At 40.6% G+C, this 19,456-nt stretch overlaps 1 protein-coding gene across 8 annotated transcripts in view; it reads left to right on the forward strand.

Annotated features, from left to right (window-relative positions):
* Positions 1-5,763: 5,763 nt before the first annotated feature.
* tpk1 (thiamin pyrophosphokinase 1) overlaps positions 5,764-19,456 on the forward strand; it is a 117,631-nt gene continuing 103,938 nt past the window's right edge. For 3 of the 8 annotated variants that reach the window (XM_088644181.1, XM_088644189.1, XM_088644187.1), the window contains exons 1-2: positions 5,764-5,857; positions 17,071-17,148. In XM_088644181.1, coding sequence (XP_088500307.1) covers positions 17,106-17,148 — 43 coding nt within the window. In that variant the 5' untranslated portion in view covers positions 5,764-5,857; positions 17,071-17,105. Of the gene's footprint in view, positions 5,858-6,205; positions 6,227-16,560; positions 16,807-17,070; positions 17,149-19,456 lie in introns of those variants that run through there. The other 5 variants (XM_088644182.1, XM_088644186.1, XM_088644190.1 and 2 more) reach the window with 4 other exon arrangements.

Here is a 19,456-nt window from a genome sequence, read left to right on the forward strand (position 1 = left end):
GCATTTTTTTCTTGCAAAACGCTAAATATTGGTTTAACTTCATGCTCGCTCGATGCTTTCAAATTTAAAGTGCTTTGACAGGAGTCCTGTATTGGTGGTTTGAAGGTAATATGCAATTTTATTTTGTTAAACCAAATTATGATTTGATCGCACTTTTTATTTAAATCTTCTTGTGCTCTTTAACTATACTTTTTATAGTACAGTTATTTTCTATATTTTATTAATTAAAATGCAGTAACTTTGGCAGACTGACACTAAGGGAAGCACAGTGGCGCGGTGGTGAGCTGTACTGACTTACAGGGGCCCTGGGTTCAATTCCGGACTTGGGGTGCTGGGGTCTGTGATGGATTTGTACGTTCTCCCTGTGTTTGTGTTTGTGTTTGCATGGGTTTTCTCTGGGTGCTCAGGTTTCCTCCCACAGTCCACAGACATACTGGTGGGTTAATTGGATTCTGGGAAAATTGGCCCTGAGTGAGTGTGTGTGTTTGTGTCTGTGTGCCCTGCGATGCTCTGGCATCCTGTCCAGGGTGCAATCTGCCTTGCTTGCTGGGACAGGTTCTGGCTCCTGTCGTGGAATCTTCCCAGTTGCTTGCAGGGACAGGCTCCATCTCCCTGTGACCTTGGATTGGATTAAGCGTTTAGGAAGTGGATGGAAAATAGTGGGACTGATACTATTATATGTGAAGGTTGAGGGAATAACACTTGCAAAATGTGTCTGGGAGGTACTGTAAAAGGCAAGGCAGCCCAGACTTTATTAAACAGAAATGCTGCTCTTCTGCCACCACTGCACAGCATGTGAAAGCTTTCTATGTCTCAGCAGGAGTGTCGTGGCACTTGATCAGACAGTCTCACAGCAGCCTTTTACTCAGTTTGAATCCTAATTGGCTGAGAATGGCAGTCTTGCCATGAAACACTCACAGCCTGTTCCGGCTCCCAAAACATGTCCCTTCACCTACTGTATCGTGCAAAGCTGAACACACCGATCACAGCCCCCCTCAATCAAACTCATCAGGCCAGCACATGTGTCATTAAACACATGCACTCCCTTCCATTACATTTTCAAGCACCTGCTACCCAACCAAGTGAGAAAGTTTCTGTCATGTTTCTGGGAGTGCTATTACAACTCCACTCATTTCCAGCGGAATTTCTTTTTGAACTCATGCTGTTAAAAATAACAGTTGAAACGAAAGTACATACGGTAGTTTAGCTCTGTAGCCCACTCACTCACTATATTGTGGCTGGGAACTGGGAGACACAGCAGGCCAGCAGGATAAGTGTGACAAAGTCTGTAACTCCATCCTGTCTTCTGAGACCCGGTGGCAACAAACAAATTCCATCTCCTGTTCCAGCATTCTTCTTAACACATTAGTTTCATATGTTCTGATTTTACTCAAGTAGTGACAAAGGTTTAAGGCTGTAAGTCCAGCAATAGATCTGGGGTGAGGAAAATGCTGAACTGAGGACAAGCATGGAACGAGCTGCCCAGTCGTGTTGTTGAAACCCACACCCTGGCTTCTCTCCTGAAACAGCTGGATGAGTTCCTGGGATCCACCAGCTACCAGCCGAACTGGGTGGGCCGTATGGCGTCCTCTTCATTTCTTATCCTTCTCATGGTGTGATGGGAGCCTTATGAAATGTTGTTTTCTCTCACATGCACAGCCGATGGGAAAATGAAGTACTTCATCATAAGTAAGAAATAGAAAAAGAGTTACCTTGACCTCCTGTTTGCATTTAGAACTTAACATCAGTAGTTGCATTGAAAGTAAAATAGCTGGATTGCCTTTTTTATCATTAAGCCTGAGAATTAATCCAAGCTTCTTTGTTATTGCGTGGGTGGTGTATTCTGCTCTTAATAGTTCATTCCAGCTGTGTAGGCAGTTTAATGATTAAACTTTGATTTCACAGAATTTGCTTACTGGTGGCAATGTATTGTGGAATTATGTTGTAGATCTTTTTGTGTTTGCCTAAGTAATGAAATCAGTGAACATTTCACTGGATTCATAGTTATTAACATTTAATAATCAACATTTATTTCTGCATTTATTTAAAATGTAGAGTTTTAACTAGGAAGTTTGCATTTTACATGTAGTTGTATTAGCAACAGACTTTTAGAGCTTCAAAATGAAGGAATTTCAGTGGGTTTACCATTTGATTTTACAGTTATTCGGATAATCAGCTACATGCTACTCAAAGAAAACTGTCCAAGAAGTGAATCACATTTTATATTTGTAGTTGTTTGTTTCTTGTTCTAAATTAATAGTATGTTTAGTACTGTATATTGAATTCAGAATTCAAAAGTACAGTATCAAGGAGGTAAACGTTTCAGTCATTGTTTTCCAAACTTTATTTTTCTTCATTGTGTGCCATGTTGTTGGCATGTCAGATCCTACACTGCAAGGGGAACATTTTCTAATATCTCCCTTAAGCAGTTAATTCATTCTTTGAACCCTGTAAAATAAGTTCGGTTTTATATATTGGTTCTATTTATATATATTTTATAGTCATTAAAACACAAATATAAATCCTGTTTCTTACTCTCATCTGTTAAATTAATTACAAGAGTAATGTGAAACATGAGTGACCAAACCAATATTTAAAATCCCTACAAATTATTATACACATTTTGACTGTGAACCATATAAAAAAGCATACTCTTAACTTTGATGAAAACCTTAGATTATTATCACTAGAGAGTTTTCTACATTAGTCTCTTTCACTAATCTTTACCAACTTTAATCTGTTTAAAGTAAAGAAGTTTATGCATTGATATCTTATTTGTCATACTTACACTTGTTTGTGTAAGTTTTTTTATCATTTTTATCCCCAAAAAATGGGAAAGAAAGACAGTGGATTCTAATACCGCGTGACTCATTCAAAAGCATTAAAACCAATTATCTTCCCAGGACATGTTCCTGTTTGTGAAGAAATAATGCAAAAGGAAAAGCTGGTTTTGCTCCTTGTAATGAATCTGATCCTGGAAGACGTTGACCAAACACATGCCCTCAGCCTCTAAGCAATTATTTTTATCAGCAACACAATGTGGAGGGTAATTTGGCAATGAAATGTCTAGGACGAGATAAACTGTTGCTTTCTTCAGCCAATGAACTGCTTGTTTAGCCACAGCTGGGTTTCGCTGAATTCACCATGGGAGTAAATACATTGGTTACTCCCTGTAATAAATTGGGTATCTGCTTTTTTCTGACAGCTCAAAACTAACTGTGATGATCATTTATATTTGTTTGTTCGTACAATTCTTATAGAATCAGCAGAGCTGTAACATCCTCTGGCCTAAGGCCTCAGTGCTTTAAGCAAATGCCAACTCAAACAGTCAATCATCGACTCTGCAGGGCCCCCTGTCTACATTAGGCTCAGACTGAGCATCAGCCTTTCCCTTGTTCATTTTCGCTCAAACTTTGCTCAGGGTGGATCAGTGGAACCTTTATACCGGCCCTGTTTCAAGGTTTTTCTTTGTATTCTCTGCGTTTTGCAACAGCTTGTGAGCTTCCCTTGTATTTTAAACTAAAGGGCCTGTTCCCTAAAGGGGCTTGTATTGTGCTTTAATTTTTTTTCTCAATAACAGAACTGATCAATCTTAAAATCTCAGATGCTTATGGGTGTCACATTGATTACCCTTTGTGAGTTAAAGGGGGCTGAATACTGAAACAAAACTGGCTGTGGCATTTTATCATGAGGAAAACCAAAACCCCCAAGATCTAAGCTAAGTTATTATCAACCTCAACAGATCACACCCCAGAGCAACAGCTGGAAATCAAAGAAAAGCTCTGGAATCACCAGGATGTAATATCTTTAAGACTCCCATTCAGAGCTGACCTCATGGGTCTGGTGTCTGCTGAAGAGCTCCACATCAACATATGAGGAAAGGACAAAAATGGTCCTGATAGCAACTTCCAATTAGAATGGGACCACGTGGTTGGATGACACACAGAGCATTAGAACGTTTGCTAATGAACTGAGATCATTGGACCCATCTGCCTTGTCGGGTAGTCAGGACCTGAGTGATCCCGGGATCTCATCTAGTCGTGTCTTGAAACAAGCCAGTGTACCGGCTTCAACTCCACAGGTGGGCAGCTTCTTCCACATTCTCAGAACTCTTTGGGCAAGGAGCTACAGTACCTACTGTTCTCAGTTTTAAGTGCATTTCCATGTCGTTAACACTTGGGTCCTCCTTGGTTCATGTTTCACTGTTTATTCGGAGGAAACTGGCTGGGTTGACTTTGTCACTGGGTTGAGTGGACAAAGCTGGAGCCCTTGGAGACAAGCCGTGGATGAGCAGTTCTTTCGCGTGTGCAGGTATAAACACCTGGAGGCTGCATTTCCACGGAATGTCATTCCTTCTGTGCCAGTCGGAAGAAAAGGAAAAAATGGATTCCATAGTCTACCACAATATTGTTTCTAAAGCTCAGGCTTGGCTGCAAATGATGTTATAAAAGGGATAACGAGTCCAAGCCTGCATCGAGCTCAGTGACCCCGTGGTTGAGCCGGCATGGAAATCAGTGATTTCGCTTGTAGCTGACTACTCCAGTGTCACATTAATCACTTAATGGTGAAGCACGGGCATAGAAACATCTGATTCTGGGAAGAGAAAAAAAAACGTTTTAATAATTAGGGATCAAGCGTCTAAAACGTTGAATGAATACACTGCTGGTATCTCTTTGTGAAGAACGTTTGTATTTTTACATTAAATGCCCCCCTCCCCCGAGTTAACAAGCAACCAGTTGATGTTTAATTCCTGTAACTCAGCATCGTGTGCAAATCATCCCATTTTACAAGCTTAAAGTTCAAGAATTAATTCTCTGATCGTTCTTAACTGGTTCAATTGTGTCTCTCCTTCAATTAAAGCGCGAAGAAAGATGAAATGCGTTTCTTTTTTGTTTAATTAAAGTGTATCCCCTGACTGTTCGTTGTTAATCCAGGTCGTGCAGACTTGAAATCTCCCTCGCCTCTGTTTGCTGTTTACTGACCAGACCATTTGAGCACATCTTCCTTATCAGTCCTGCTCAGGCTGTCCTCATTTAACACGCGAGTTAGCAGGCTTTCCGTGGGCTGGAATCAGTGTCTTGTCCTGCCAATATTTAACCTCAGTGTCCCCTATCAAATTATAATTTCCCCTTGCTTGCCCGTCACTGCATGAGAGCACACACGCATATTGTATCGTATACAGTGTGTGTGTGTGTGGTGATGAGCCTTGAGCTTCAGAAAACGTTTTTGTTCAACTTGCATATACCTTCCGTATATGGGCCTCGGTATATAGAATATATCACCACGGTCATGCTTTAAAAATAACGAGAAGTTCTTCCACAGATCATAACGAATTGTCGGCTGTTAGTGTTAAAGTGCCGCTGGAGGCGTTAAGGCACGTTTTCGGACGCCACGTGTCTAACATGCAGAGCAGGAAAATGGTAAAATGAAACTCCAGTTTCCATTCTGTAAGTGTAACTGTTACTTCCCAACGTGTTCATGAATACCTGTACCATGCCACTGCTTAGACTTTGGAAAAACAGGATAAACCATTAAACTGCAGAACAAAGGTTCCGAGATTTTACACATTCAACACTGTCTACTCGCTTCTGGGCTCTGAAATCCCTGTTCTCCAACGCCGCGATAACCTGTAGCTTGATAGGAGCCACAGTCCCGTCCTTTGAAAAGTGATGCCCGGTCATGAGGCGAACGGCCTGCAGAGGGCGCAGTGCGCGAATCTCGCTGTGAGACGAGAGGGGGGGCCCTCTTGCCCGGCTGGCTTGGCGCTCGTTGGGTGAGCGCGGCGCCCCCCCCCCCCCCACACCAGGAAGCGGCTGAGCATTGGCTGTGAGCAGAGCGGAGCCGAGCCGGGCGTGGGGTACGAGTCACGTTTTGTGTTTGTGTAACGCTACGAATCGGATAATTAAAACATTGATTGTTTAAAGCGGCTTTTGGGTTTCATTGTGGCAATGCATGCTTAAAAAGTGTCTGAAAAAAAGGAGCATAGTCAGGGTTAAAACGCGTAGCACATGCTATTTGCTTAGATCAGACAGCTTTTTTTTTTAATGAGCAGGTGCGCTCTAGATTTTTTTTTGTTTTGTTTTATAGGCTGTGAATGATGAAGTAGCTAGAGGTATGCTTTAATCGTTTCCGTAGATTGCGGTTTTGGTCTTTTTCCTCCTGTATTTCGCCTTTAGCCCTTTGAATTTCCTGTTCGATGACTTCGCTCCATCGTCGTTGCGTTATGGTCAGCAGTTTGCAAAATGCAGTTTTTTAACCTGTCTTATTCGATCTCCGTCCGTTTTGAGATGTCAGATCTGATGCAGATTAGGTAGATAGCGTATAAACCCGACTGCAGGGTCGTGTTCGCCGGCATTTAATCGCGGGGTTGAACGTTTGTGAAATGTTAAACATGTTACAAAAACGTCACAGGTGTTTTTTTAATTTTCTTTTGTTACAGAAAAAACATTAAGTCGTGTTTCTCGGGAATGGGGATCCACGTGTTGTATGTAAAATCTCAAATTAAAACGCGGTGAATGTCGGGAGCGAGACAGTGTCACCCTCGCCTTCTTGCGGCACAGAAGGTTCAGAGAGATCTGGAGGCAGGGATGCCCATTATAATGGTGCCATAATATCAAGGCTACATCAGCAGTGTCCCCACAGAGGCTTAGAACCCGAAGCCGTCCAGTTCTGAGCTAGGAGCCTTGACCCCTCTTCCAGACTGTGGCCGGGAGTTTCTCCTCTTACCAGTTGTTTTAAGTGCGACACAGATCAAGTGCCAGTCCCAGTCCCAGTCCCTGGAACGCCTGGTGTCTTCAGGGTTTTGTTCCACCTGAGCTTTTAGTTACCGTGTTGGTTCAATTATTGCTCCTTATTTTAAATGCATAATTGTGATGCTTCCACCCAGGCCATGAGGAGTCTTATTTAATGTACAGAGAGAGAAAGTGAGTGTTTCTGTGGAACTACCTGTAAAGGACCTTGTGAAATAACCCATATCTAATATGTAAGCTTGAGGAAACAGGCTGTTGAATTGGCTGCTCAGGTTGATATACAACACCCTTGCCCTTCCAAGAATTGAGCAAAAAGTTCTCCGGGCATTTGACAATGGCCGATAAAGCATTTGAGGTGCAATTTTGAAAAATGTTTTTTGCCTTAGAACTAATAATATATAACATAATACGGTTTAGTTAACATTTAAAAAATGTACCAAATAACTGTTCATGTTTGCTGTGTAGATAGGACAGAAATCCTTCAATTTGTATGAAGTATGTGACTTAGAAATAATAATAATAAGGGAGAATGTAAAGTCAAAACTTGTTCAGTTTCATACGTGGAACTGGAAACTCCAGTCTTGAGAGAAGTGCAGTAATCAAACGGAACATTTGTTTAAAATAGTTCTGTGTTAACCCAACAAAGCAAAAAGAGGGAAGGGGGGAATTCTGCTTGTCTGTGGTGTGGGCCGGCAGCCAACCCAGCCTCATTTGTGCTGATTAGTAAACCCTGGAACTTCATTCTAAACGACCAATTAACAGTTTCCTCATTAGGGGATCCGAGCGCATGACAAAAGCCAAAGCAATCACCGCGCAGTGTTCCTCACGGAGAGCTGGAGAACCTCCTGAATAGGCACGTTAATTGGGAGCCAGCCTTGCTGTGTGCTGTGGAGAACTTGACATCAACAGCAGGGTATCTTTTGTTGGGAACATTTTCTGTCCTGGCGACATCTTTAGAGGATGATGCGTTTCTGTACAGTTATTACAGAATCTAGCTAAAACAGGCATCGGCCCCAGCTTGAGACTGGCGGTTTCTGTCTGCTGAAGCCCTGGCTCAGCTGTGGCCAATCTCGGCCCTGTGAAGCTATAATCTGGCACGTTTTATAGGTTATAGGGGTAAGATTATTTTTTCCCCACCACATCATTTGCTCAGTTATATAGTTTAGAGATTATTGGAGATGAAAATCCTGAAGCTCATAGGTTCCCTATGTTTATAGCTCATGGGTTCCCTATGTTGGTTTTTCTAGATTTAGTTGGATCAGTTAATTGGGTAAATTGATTAAAACAATCACGTGCTTTTGGTCTTTACAAATTGCTTTCATAAGGGGTTACCTGTAGGACCTGCTAGATTGTCTGTGTAGGACCATATCACACCATCTATTTTATGTTACATTTTTCACATAGATTTATATATTGTCTACAAGAAACCGTGTTGTACAGGAAAAGCAATAGTTAACCAAGTCAGGGCTGGCATTTTGTTTTCGTTATTGTGATTCTGACGGTTTTTGCCATTTGACATTACTATGATTAAACCTGCCGGTGCTTTATCTTTGTTAACTTGTGCTTTGTGACATCAATGTCTGTACTACTTAACAGCTGAACACTAGCAAACCTGAAGTGACTTTCATAGGAACCATCTCAAGGTGGTGTATGTAAAAACCGGCGAGCAGCAAACGTGTAAGAGAAACAAATGAAATGAAGATTTTAATAAAAGCCAGAAAACAGGATGTGTGGTGAGATTTAATATTTTGGATAATGAAAACATTTAAATAAGCATTTTGAAGTGAACTCTTTAGATAAAAAATTCTTTACCCTGGTTAATTAGTATTCTCCTTGTTTGGTGAACAGCAAAAGTCCAAAGGTTAGAAGTGAGTAGCCTAAGTGCTCCACTTGTGCTTTTGATAATTCTGCAGTCCATCAGCTGTGTGGTCAGGGAATGCATCCAAGTGACCTTCAGTGCAGGGACACCAGGGGAGGGGATAACAGCTGTCAGTGTAGACTTCTGTTTCTCTGCAAGACGCTTGCCTTTAAGGTCAGCTGTGCCTTCGTGGCTGACGTGCAATCAGTTAGTAATGATCTTACTAGCTGAAAACGAAGAGGTTTTTTAGTCTTGACAATCACGAGTGTTATTTTAGCTGACAAACTGCGGCAGTCAAAACTCCTGGTTTTCTTTCTTGTCCCTGCAGCATAGTGCACTTTTAAATCTGAGAGTCCTGTTATGACTAGTTTGTAACATTTTACAGGAAAGTACAGAAAGCTCACACTGGGAGAGCAGCCAATGAGCTATGATGTGGCAGTTTTATTGGAGTGGTTTTGTGTCACTCGTGCTGAATGAAAGGCAGAGAAAACTTGTGAATTCAAGTGTATATATTACCAGATATCAGATTAGCTTCTGCTTCATCAGGATAAAAGTTTTCATCCTCTTCAAAGACATGTTGACAGGTTTCTTAACACTAAAATATAAGTTCGCAGCTTCCGCACCTGTGATAATATTATGCCAGCAGATTTCAAAACAGCACAGCTCAGAGTCTAGCTTTGTTTCTTGCAATGAATAATTGTTCAGTCCTAATTTTCAAGCTTATCATACAAATTGTTGCTGCACTACTGACAATAACAAAAAGAAGAGGAGAACTCAGAATGAATTAAGATACACTTTTATTAGATTCATGAAGTTACAGTACTTTGAAGAAGTTCCAAATGAATGCATTTCTTTAATCACTGCTCTATTCTATCTAAAAAATCCTTGGTTTATTCTTAGACCCTTGATCCTCCTCCTTCCCTTTAAAATGATTGTGCCTTCCTCCCAAAGTTGTACTTAATCAGTATCCTCATCTTACTGACATTCTGAAGCATGAAATAACTAAAAAAATAACAACGCTGAGCCAGGATCACAGAGGAAGGTATGATCAAAATGCCTTTGCAGTCCAAAGTCTGCTAATTTGTGCTTTGTGCCTTTTATGCTACAGAAGGAATTGTTTCCAATTCTAAAAAAGCAATATGGAAACAACCACAAAATCTGAATACAAAAATAAATGTTTCAGAACTTTTGGAATTGCGTTGTTGAATTCTTTGTGATTTTGAACACACATCAGTCTGCTTTTATGCAAATATAAAATACTGAAACTTTTTGTCCTTTTAAGAACTAATTTTGAAGGAGACCATCAGTGAATATTCATGCTAATGTGATGCCTAAATGATATGACCTCTAAATTTGTTTTGTAAATAAACATGACCAAAGCAAACACAATTTATACCGAGCAATCCTAGATGCCTCACTGCTGTTGAATGTTTAACAGATAATGCTTCAGCTATTGGAGACTGAGCAATGACTTCCCTGCTCTGCTGGAAGGCACATACCAACCTATTGTACAGTCTATAGGGTGCTGCATGGTACTTTGCTTTGGAGTGGCAAAGTAAAAGTAGCTGAGACACTTTCTCTTGTTTTAATCTCAGTAAGCAAACAATTTCCTTGGTGGAAAACTAGAGCAAGCAGTGTATTCAGTGAGAGGTCATTAGGCAGAGGACAGGTCTTGCTTATTTAATTAATTGCTTTTAATTGCAAAAGGGCTTTAGCTTCTTGAGAAGTAAACAGGAGAGAGTGGGAGCAGCTCCCTGCTCTGGCTGTGGGTGTATTCAGCGGGCAGGATCGCACTCTGACCCACACTGTGGAGCTCTGGGAGGAGGGGCCAGCACACTGGCTGGCAGGCTGACCTCTGTTCCTGGCAGGGCTAAGAAGTGGAAACTTGCTGTTAATGCTGCATTGACTCCGGTCCCCAGCATGATCAGTCAGGCAGCAGCGCTTTCTTCTCGATCCCCACTGTGCCAGCAGCCAAAAACGTGCTCTCCCATCCCTCTCGGCTGAACGGTATCCAGTGGCTGACACAGCTGAGCTGTCTTGTTATAAAGTGTTCGGGGTCACAGATCTTTGTTTTTTTGTGTTTTGCATGGGTACCCTGTACAGCAAAGCAGAGATTTTTTTTTTAAATGATCTCTTAAGAATTCAGCTTCAGGACATTATGAGAAGCAGTTCTCGGGAGTGCAGTTTTATGCCCATTTTACATAACATTTTTTTTCCAATTCAAATAAGGGTAATAAAATAACAGTCTCCTCAAGTTATTGTGGGTCTGTAGCCCTTCACCAGTATTCTCTAACCCCAGTTCAGTAGTGTCTTAGTCATGAATTATAGATAACCAGCCTTGGAACAATTAAATTGGCATCAATCAAACTACTTTTGTTAATTAATCAGCACCTTCCATCTCTTTCCAGTGTTTAGGAACAGCTGATTTTGGGGCTCCTATAAGATTAGTGAGTTTGGGCTGCCAAGGAACAGTGTAAGAGACCCTATAATATTGAATGAGCTTAATTATTTTGCTTAATGAATCCTATGCTACACTATCAGACTTCGTATGCCTTACGAGCATGTGTCTCGAATGTTTGAGCCATTAAGGAGTGCCAGCTTCCAGGTGCATGAACAGTGCTGGCTTTTATTTTTGAAATCATAAAGCCGGGCAAATTGTTTATCTTCCTGGTAGTTTTCCTGGTAATAAAGTTACTTTTGTAGCGAAAACTTGGTACACATTTTACCAATTATAGTCTAGAAACCTTTTATGAGAGAGTATCTACTGTATAATTGCAAGCACTACTGTATGTGGCAAAACTAGAATGGGATCCTGCATAGCCTCAGCTGAAACCTTTATTTTCAGATGTGTGCTAGAAATGTATAGCATGATGGAAGAATATGCAGAATGAAATCACCAGAGCAAGGTTTTGATATTTATTTTTAGTCACAGCAGGTCTACTCCTCGTTTGATAAACTGATTTAATTTCCCAGACCAGTGATTTAAAAAAAATACACAGGAATTGCCAATTATATCATAGCTGTAGAAATGCAGAGGAATTTATACCATATTTGCATTTATAGGAACATTTAACAAAAAACATATCAGTAAAGTAAAACATTTGAAGTGTGTTATCAATATCAGACATCTTTTCTCCTTTCATATAGTATGGAAAAAACTCAGCTGTTATAATCCACCTGGATTATCCACTCATTATCTTAGTTGCCTAAAAAGATAACTTTAAATCTGGCAGCAGATATACTGAAGTACACTGGTGGACACTTGAGCATGTCATCATTGTCACATACCTGGTAGCACAGAGATCATCTCATCTGCTCTTCGTCAGGGGAGGTGTAAAGACAGAGTTGTGCATCCTGATTTAAGAAAAAAAAAACAGGTTCTAACATCTAGCCACATTTTTGGAGTGTCTTCTCTCAAAGAGAAAACTGTAGCACAAGGTGTGACATATCAACGTTGAGCTCTGTGGAATGGAGAAGACTCGGATTTGCCGCCACTCCAGAAGTGACCTTGAAGGTGATCTTTACACTGCTGCTTTCCCATCCAGATGAGCCCTTCAGCTTTTTCAAGCCCTTAACTAAGTGCTGATACCCCTCAGTAGGAGGCGCCTACCTACACTGTGGGTTTGTGGGTGACCCGGAATTGCTGTACCTCCTAAGCGCTGAAGTTAGCAGTTAATCACTGAGAACCTCATGACTCTTGGGAGCAAAAGTGTCTGCTGATGGACAATAAGCCAGGATTTCCCTGCCTGACATCAAGACGTTGCTCCGACGACTGTGCACTGCAGATCCCAAATGCAGCCTTTCCTGCTCTCTCCAGAGACGATGTTAGAGTTCCGCTTACACCTGGACCAGTTTACTGGGGGCCCCTGTGCATGGGGACCTCGACGACAGAAACAAGCTGAGGTCTCTGAGCAAACTTCAAGAAAAAAAAGTTTGAATTCACAGGCCTTAACCTGGTAATATTTAAAAAGAGTGCGTCCCGCCAAACATTGATTTTCATCTTGTGCAATGGCTTAAGATTATACTGCTTTGAGAGGGAGGCATCAGTAAGTAATGAGGTTATTATTAAAAAAACACACAAAACAACAGAAACAAAAAAAGCCCACTCACTTTTCTATCGATCAGTAGCACATTTTCCTTCTGTAACCCAGACTTTATTTTCTATCGCACTCCATTCCCTCAGCACCTATTCAGTTTTGCTGGATGGGCCTGCTCATCCGTGACCCAGTCTACAAATTGGACTTTCTCTTCAATTCTTTTTTAGTTCAGTTCCATTCACCTGAAATTACTCTCTGTGGGACTGTATTTAACATAAAACAAAATTAAGAAAGCTACGTTTATTTGCAAAATGGACATTTTACAGAATCATAAAAATGTTGATTTTTTTTGATGCTACAATATATTGATAAGCATGAGATAAATTAGATTTCCTTGTCTGGCTTGCTAAGCCTCAAATGATTTTCAATCTTTAGTGAATTCCTGATAATCAGAATATGTGGGACAGTTTTAACTCTAACTTCACAAATACTGAAAGTCGTTATATGTGGGATGTTTTAGATAGCTTCCACAAAGCTGAGATGTATATATACAGTATATGCTAGCTTTTAGTAATGATAAATGTAGGGAGTGAATGTTGTAAATGTTCTTTTGATAAAATACATTAGTGCAATTCAACAGAGCCTTAAAATATTAAAAATAGTGACAATATACCCATGTTGCTTAAGAGCTGTTGACTTAAGCATCACAAGAACTTCATTCCTCACAAAAACGTTCATGTGTCCTTTATGTTATTAATCAGTGACTTATTGTTTCACAGCCTCTGGGGACCAGGTTTTCTGATGAGGTACACTGTCATACTGCGCCATTAATGTACAGTAACAGGTGATTGTGCTAATATATGCCTCGCTTACACTGTGGAAAGCCGGGTCCAGCTGAACTAAAAGAATGTCGATTCTAAAGACAGTAGAAAGTGCTGCCGCTTCAGAACTTTTTGTGTCATGTTTCAGTGATGGGTAGCTTTTCAGTAAAAGCCGGTTCTGGTTTGCCGGCAGGAGCGCTGTCCCACACGTCCTGACCACGGGACACCGGCACAGCCCTTCTGCTTCACTCCTGTCCAGAGCTGGACGCGCCGTCGCCCAAAGGCGGATCGGATCGGATCGGTCCCGAGACCGGCTCAGCAGCAGCCCAGGAGGGAGTCTCATTTCATACTTCTAAGCCTCAGACTGTCTCCCTTCATAAAGCCAAAAAGAGATGCAAGTAAAAACTTGATACATACTGTACTGTAGTTGAGAAGAATCGAGACGTGCTTTTCTTCCTGGTCTGCCGACCCTTGATCTTGTGTTTTTCTTGTTAGATTTTTTTGTAATTTCATAGCGCACTCTTTGGCTGCTTATTATGTATTTTTTCAGCACCTCTGCTGAAAGTCTTAGTTGCCATGACTACCCCATGTGTGTTTATTACAAATAACCCCAGTAAAGGCCTTGTAAAACACAGTCCTGGGAAGTGTATTTAAAAGCACAAAGTACGGGCTTCGGTATTTTTTCCATTGAAAGAAGAAAAACAACAGGTTTCGTTTGTGCCTGTGTATTTATCCTAAATTTCACATGTTCAGCGCACTTTAGCACATTGCTCCCCAGCAGAGGTCAGTGAGGGGGATCAGGGAGAGGTGATTGCCCTCTCATCTCAGTGTCTACTCTCACTCCTTTTCATTGCATGAGCCCCTGTTTGAAGAAATTCGTCTTTACAGTACGTTTCCCCCTGGGCACCAGCTCGGTAGGAGATGAGGGTGGCTGGCACACAGAGGCAGTCACAGCCTTGGTACTTGAGGTCAGGCCTGCAGGTTTCCAGGCTCTCAGAGTCACCAGCAGCTTCTATCCTGTGCACATGAAGGGTTCAATTAATCTGAATTAGTATGCCTTGCCTGTCCCATGTTTAACCCTTTCCACGGGTCTACAGCTGCTAATCTAAAGAAAACCTAATCGATCCCTTATGCACCACAGTAGGAGGTGCTTGTGCTAACCATTTGGACAGCAAAGGCTAATTAAAAGACTCTTCAGCGAGATTCACAGGGGCTAGGGTCTGCTTGCTTCTTTTTTGTGCTTCTCTAGATCTCTTCAGTATGCTTTTGAACTGTTTTCAATTACATCTGCTCTGAGCTTATCCTACACTTAAAGCTTATCTTGTCTTTGAGCTTATCTTACACTTTATCCTAAACTTTAAGTGTAATAAATTCTAAACTAAATACATATTCATCACAGTGGAGAAAGTACACATACTGTACTTGCATCACACAATACCACGGATAAAAATTAGTTCTTACTACATGTTAAAAACCTTAGATTCAATAGGAATCAAAAGCAGAGCAAGAGATATTGCAGAATTAGTAGTAGTTAACTGATTAGGTCTAAATTTAAAAAAATGACTTAATGATTTGAAGAAAGATTTTCACATTTCACAAAAATGTAGTTAAAAGCGCACACATCACAACTCATTTGGAATGTTATGCAATACATGTACATATGTCTGATATAAAGTAAGTAATAAATTAATCTGTATGGTTTTATCCATGTAGTTAATTAAAATTGTTGTGGTAAACTGCTGTCATTTGCAGTTTATAACGTGTATTTTAGAGGCACCAGATTAAGTGTATTTGTTTCATGTTGGCTCAAGCAGTGGGAGCCTTAAGAATATTTAAATGTAGCTCATTTTCTTCCATCAAATGTCTGTATAGCCCTCAAATCATCTGCTATCACAAGTCCCAGGCAAATTGAAAGTCATCTTGACTGATGTGCTGAATACTGTCTCTATTCATTTTAATATTACAGATTGAAGTACTTGCATGGCAGCACAAGAAAACGGTTCCAGTCCACTGTCCTGCATGTCAGAATTGCAGAGTTTTTAAATATGCAGTTTTTGAGTTTGTCTAGAAAAGCGCTGACTCTGGGTGGAGCAGATGCACAAGGGGCCTCATCAATTTTTCAAAGCTGGCTTCACCCCTGCACGCAGTTTCTTCAACACTTCATAACGCTTTTTATGAAAAGCGTATTCCTTTTTTCATAAACTCTTAGTAAATAAGAGAAAGTGGGATAGCATTTGAAAACTCATTAAAGTTACATAATCTGTGTACCATTCATGCAAGAATGTACTTAAGGGGGAAAAAGAACCTTTTAAGAACTGAAGCTGATATCAAAAGGTGTCTGCAAACAATCCACTGAACTACCTACCTAGATAATGTACTTTCTAATTAAACATTGGAACTTGTAAATGAATAAAAATTAAAAATGTATCTCATGTGCTGCAGACTGAAATAGGAGTAAGCTTTAATTTTATGTTTTAAAATTAATATCGAACCTGTAATGTACATTATACTATATTCCGCTCAAATAATAATACGAAGAAAAATAATGAGAGAAATGCAGGAATCAAGGTTACAGTCTGGGTTTAAGTGGACAATATCTGCAGCCGCTGCTCTGCTAGGAGCAGATGATGTTTATTGTGGTGATTTCTGGAATCGGTTGTTTTTGTCTTTAGGCAGAGTAGCCTTCAGTTCAAAAACGTACAGCCCCTTCTAATGTGGCCTCATCAGATATCACAATCTGTACTGGGATGGGAAACCGCTAAAGTAAACCAAGGTGATGGACCAGTAGGAGGCGCTCTGTCCTCTGGATGTCAATCTCCACAGCAAAGCCCCAGTATGGAGACTGTTCATAAGTACAAGAACAAAGAGAGGGGTTCCAAAAACGCATATTATACCAATTCTGTGGAACAACAAAGAACAGAAGGATAATGAAGTATATCATTAAATTAGCAGAACTGTGAGTTTTGTACCTTCTCGTTTTACCAGATTTTATAAATAACTCATCAAAGACAGCCATCAGTAGCCAATCTACTTTCTTATCAGGTCTTTTGTATGAACTGGCAAAGTCGGTGAGTCACATTAATAAGTGAGAGACGTGCTTTTGGATTAAGAAGTCAGTGCGCCTGTGATGTGTGCTCACTTGGCTTCTCTGGGATTAATGTTGCTTTCAACATAGTAGGTGGAGGAAGCCTGAGTGGGAAACTACTCACCAGGTACTGAGTGAGTGCAGTGTGTACCATGAGGGGAAGGTGGTAGGACTGTTTCTTCTGGGGCTGAGCGACAGTGCGCCACAATTTGTGCAGGAGAGAGCTTGTTGACGCAGAGGAGAAAGAAGTCTGAAAGTATGCTTTACTAGACACAGTTTACAGTGAAATATCACATAGTCCAGCTGGGGTTTTTAAAGGTCTTTTTGCCTCTATTTTTATATTTTCCATTGTTGGACTATATTACCAGTGCCCGCTTACATCTATTTTACTGGAAACCCGAGGTTTGACAAGTCCAGCAATTTCAGTTTGTGGTTCCTAGAGAGAGTTCTGATGAATTGCTGTGTTGTAATAAAATTAAACCTGTGCTTAATGCAAATGGTTTTCTTGTTTTCATTTTAGCTGTGGTCTTTTGGGCAAAAAGCATCCTGACTGTCATGGCTGAGGTATTTACACCTCTGGACTGCTTGCTCCCTTCAGGTATTGTGGATAATTCGTGCTTCCTTCTCCTCTTCCCCATGTTTAGTTTAAGATGGTAGTTGTACATTAACAGAAATATTTACAATCTGTTGTTGAAGAGGTTTTCTCAGTAGTGCCACAGATAAGTTCACAATGACCCACACTGAACTCTTGATCACATTCCAGAGACAGCAGGCTTGGCTGGGGCATTCTGGGCACTCCTGCTGTACCACCTGCAGTGTCCCTCATGTGGGATTTGAACTCTCAGCCTCCCTGTGAGGGGGCCAGGGCTCTAACAGCTGCTCCACTGCTGCTATCACTGACACGTAAACAGAGTTTGTTTGTGAATATAATAGCAAAATGTTTTAAAAATTGTTAAATTCACTACTGCATGAAGTCTTTCCTGTTCAAGCAAAGACAATTTAAAACACCCCACACTCTACTGGTCTGCTTCAGAATTGTCTTTTGCCATTTCTATTTGAAACGTGATTATATACATTTTAAGCCCTGTTTTTTATCATGTTTGACATTTAAGGGTCTTTTTCAAACACAGTTAGTTATATGAATTTAGATTCAAAAGTTCCTACTTACTGTATTGTCTTTGCACACAGCTGATGCCAGCAGTTGAATGAAATAAAAAAAAATAATTGCATTTGCCACTGAGAAAGGCTGAAATATGAAGTTCTGACGTAAGTAGTGTAGAATAGCTGGATTTCTTTAAGTTAAACACAGCGTGGGAGAAAACAGTAATTAAAATGAAAGCTTTCCACAGAGTAACTTAGCATCCTACATGGCTGTGTGCCAGGATAACTAGTGTGCGAATCCCCGATGCACCATACATTAATAATTACAACTAATTTAGAAATATGTTTCTGCATATTTAGTTTTATAAAGTACTGCATGCCTTTGTCTGATATATTCTGGGTTCCCAACCTATCTGCAGCTATAAAGGGTGTGGGTTAAGAAAATGACACAAGGGTTAAGTCCTGCTCTGTGTGGAGTACAGTATGTCTTCCTTCCTGTAGCGGAAAACACAGTGTGCTGTTGCATGCTGATAGTCAGAAGAACGTCCAGCAGGATCCTGTTACAAGTGCTGTAGGCAGATTGTAATGTAACAGATTGATCGAGCCACCTGGAAACACCAGGAGTGTGGTCAATCGATAGTACGGCACATGAAGAAGCACCATTCTGTTTACAGAGCTGTTTTGTTACTGTAGCTTCGGGACTTCTGACACTTTAGCTTTTGGAATCAGAGTGGTTTAGTCAAGTAGTCTGGGTATGAATTGCATGTTATACAATATATTTCAATATAATATAAATATGTATAATATACATATAAATACAATATAGACATAAATTGTTAAGGTGTGACATGCATTGTTCATTTTGGTTTGAGGTAGAGGTAGTGAAACAAGTGCATTGCTAGAGCTTTTTTTTATGCAGGGAATTTACTTTTATCCCCTGAACTAATCAGTCATCCCATAGAGACTCACGCACACGTGCCTAAGGGGACAGTTACATCAGGAGTGTGTTTTTATGCTCTTCTTACATTGCTCAATGGAATTAGATGCGTGCAGAAGCATTAGTAGAGCTCATAACCGCGGTTTCAGAGCAGAGCCTCAGCATGGTCGTAGGCAGTTTGAAAGGTCCATGATGCAGGCTCTTGCAGGAGACCCAGATTTCCCAATCCAAGGCAGACCCCTCTACACTTACATCTGGCTCCCATTGAAGTACTGCGGTGAGGAAGCACCATCAGTGGCAAAGAGCAGAGATACTGAGCGATCTGGCTCAGTAACAAGCAGTAAGTGAACGCAGGCAATTGGTGAACTAGTTTAGCACCTGTTAGGAAGAAAATATTTGCTAACTAATGCAGAGTTCTTGCAAAATGAATTTAAAAAGTATCGAAAAGTCAGGGATCTTTTTTTACACATGTAATTTCCATGGTTACATGAAAGACTGACGTATACTCTTCTGAGTTCATAATTAATGTATCTGTAGAAACCGTCTGAATGTGCTCCTCACAGGTGGACAGTCAAAAGCTTGTAGCTTCAGTACTGAAGTTCTGTCTTGTTGACCCAAATATCTGTATTCATGTCTACAGAAAGATACTGTTAGTTATACTGTACATATATAGTATCATCGAATAACAAAAAAACAAAAGTTTCACAAAAGCTGCTTTTCAGACCATAATTAATTAATAAATCCTTGATGGTATATTACCAAATGTTCTCAAGGCAACCAGAGATGTCATCTAAGACATCATATAGTAGTATGACAAGTGTAGTACCCATGGACTGGAGAGTTCTTAACAAAGAAGACTATAACAGAT

The sequence above is a fragment of the Lepisosteus platostomus genome, chromosome 8, assembly GCF_059453375.1.
Source record: "Lepisosteus platostomus isolate fLepPlt1 chromosome 8, fLepPlt1.hap1, whole genome shotgun sequence".
Classification (NCBI taxonomy): domain Eukaryota; kingdom Metazoa; phylum Chordata; class Actinopteri; order Semionotiformes; family Lepisosteidae; genus Lepisosteus; species Lepisosteus platostomus.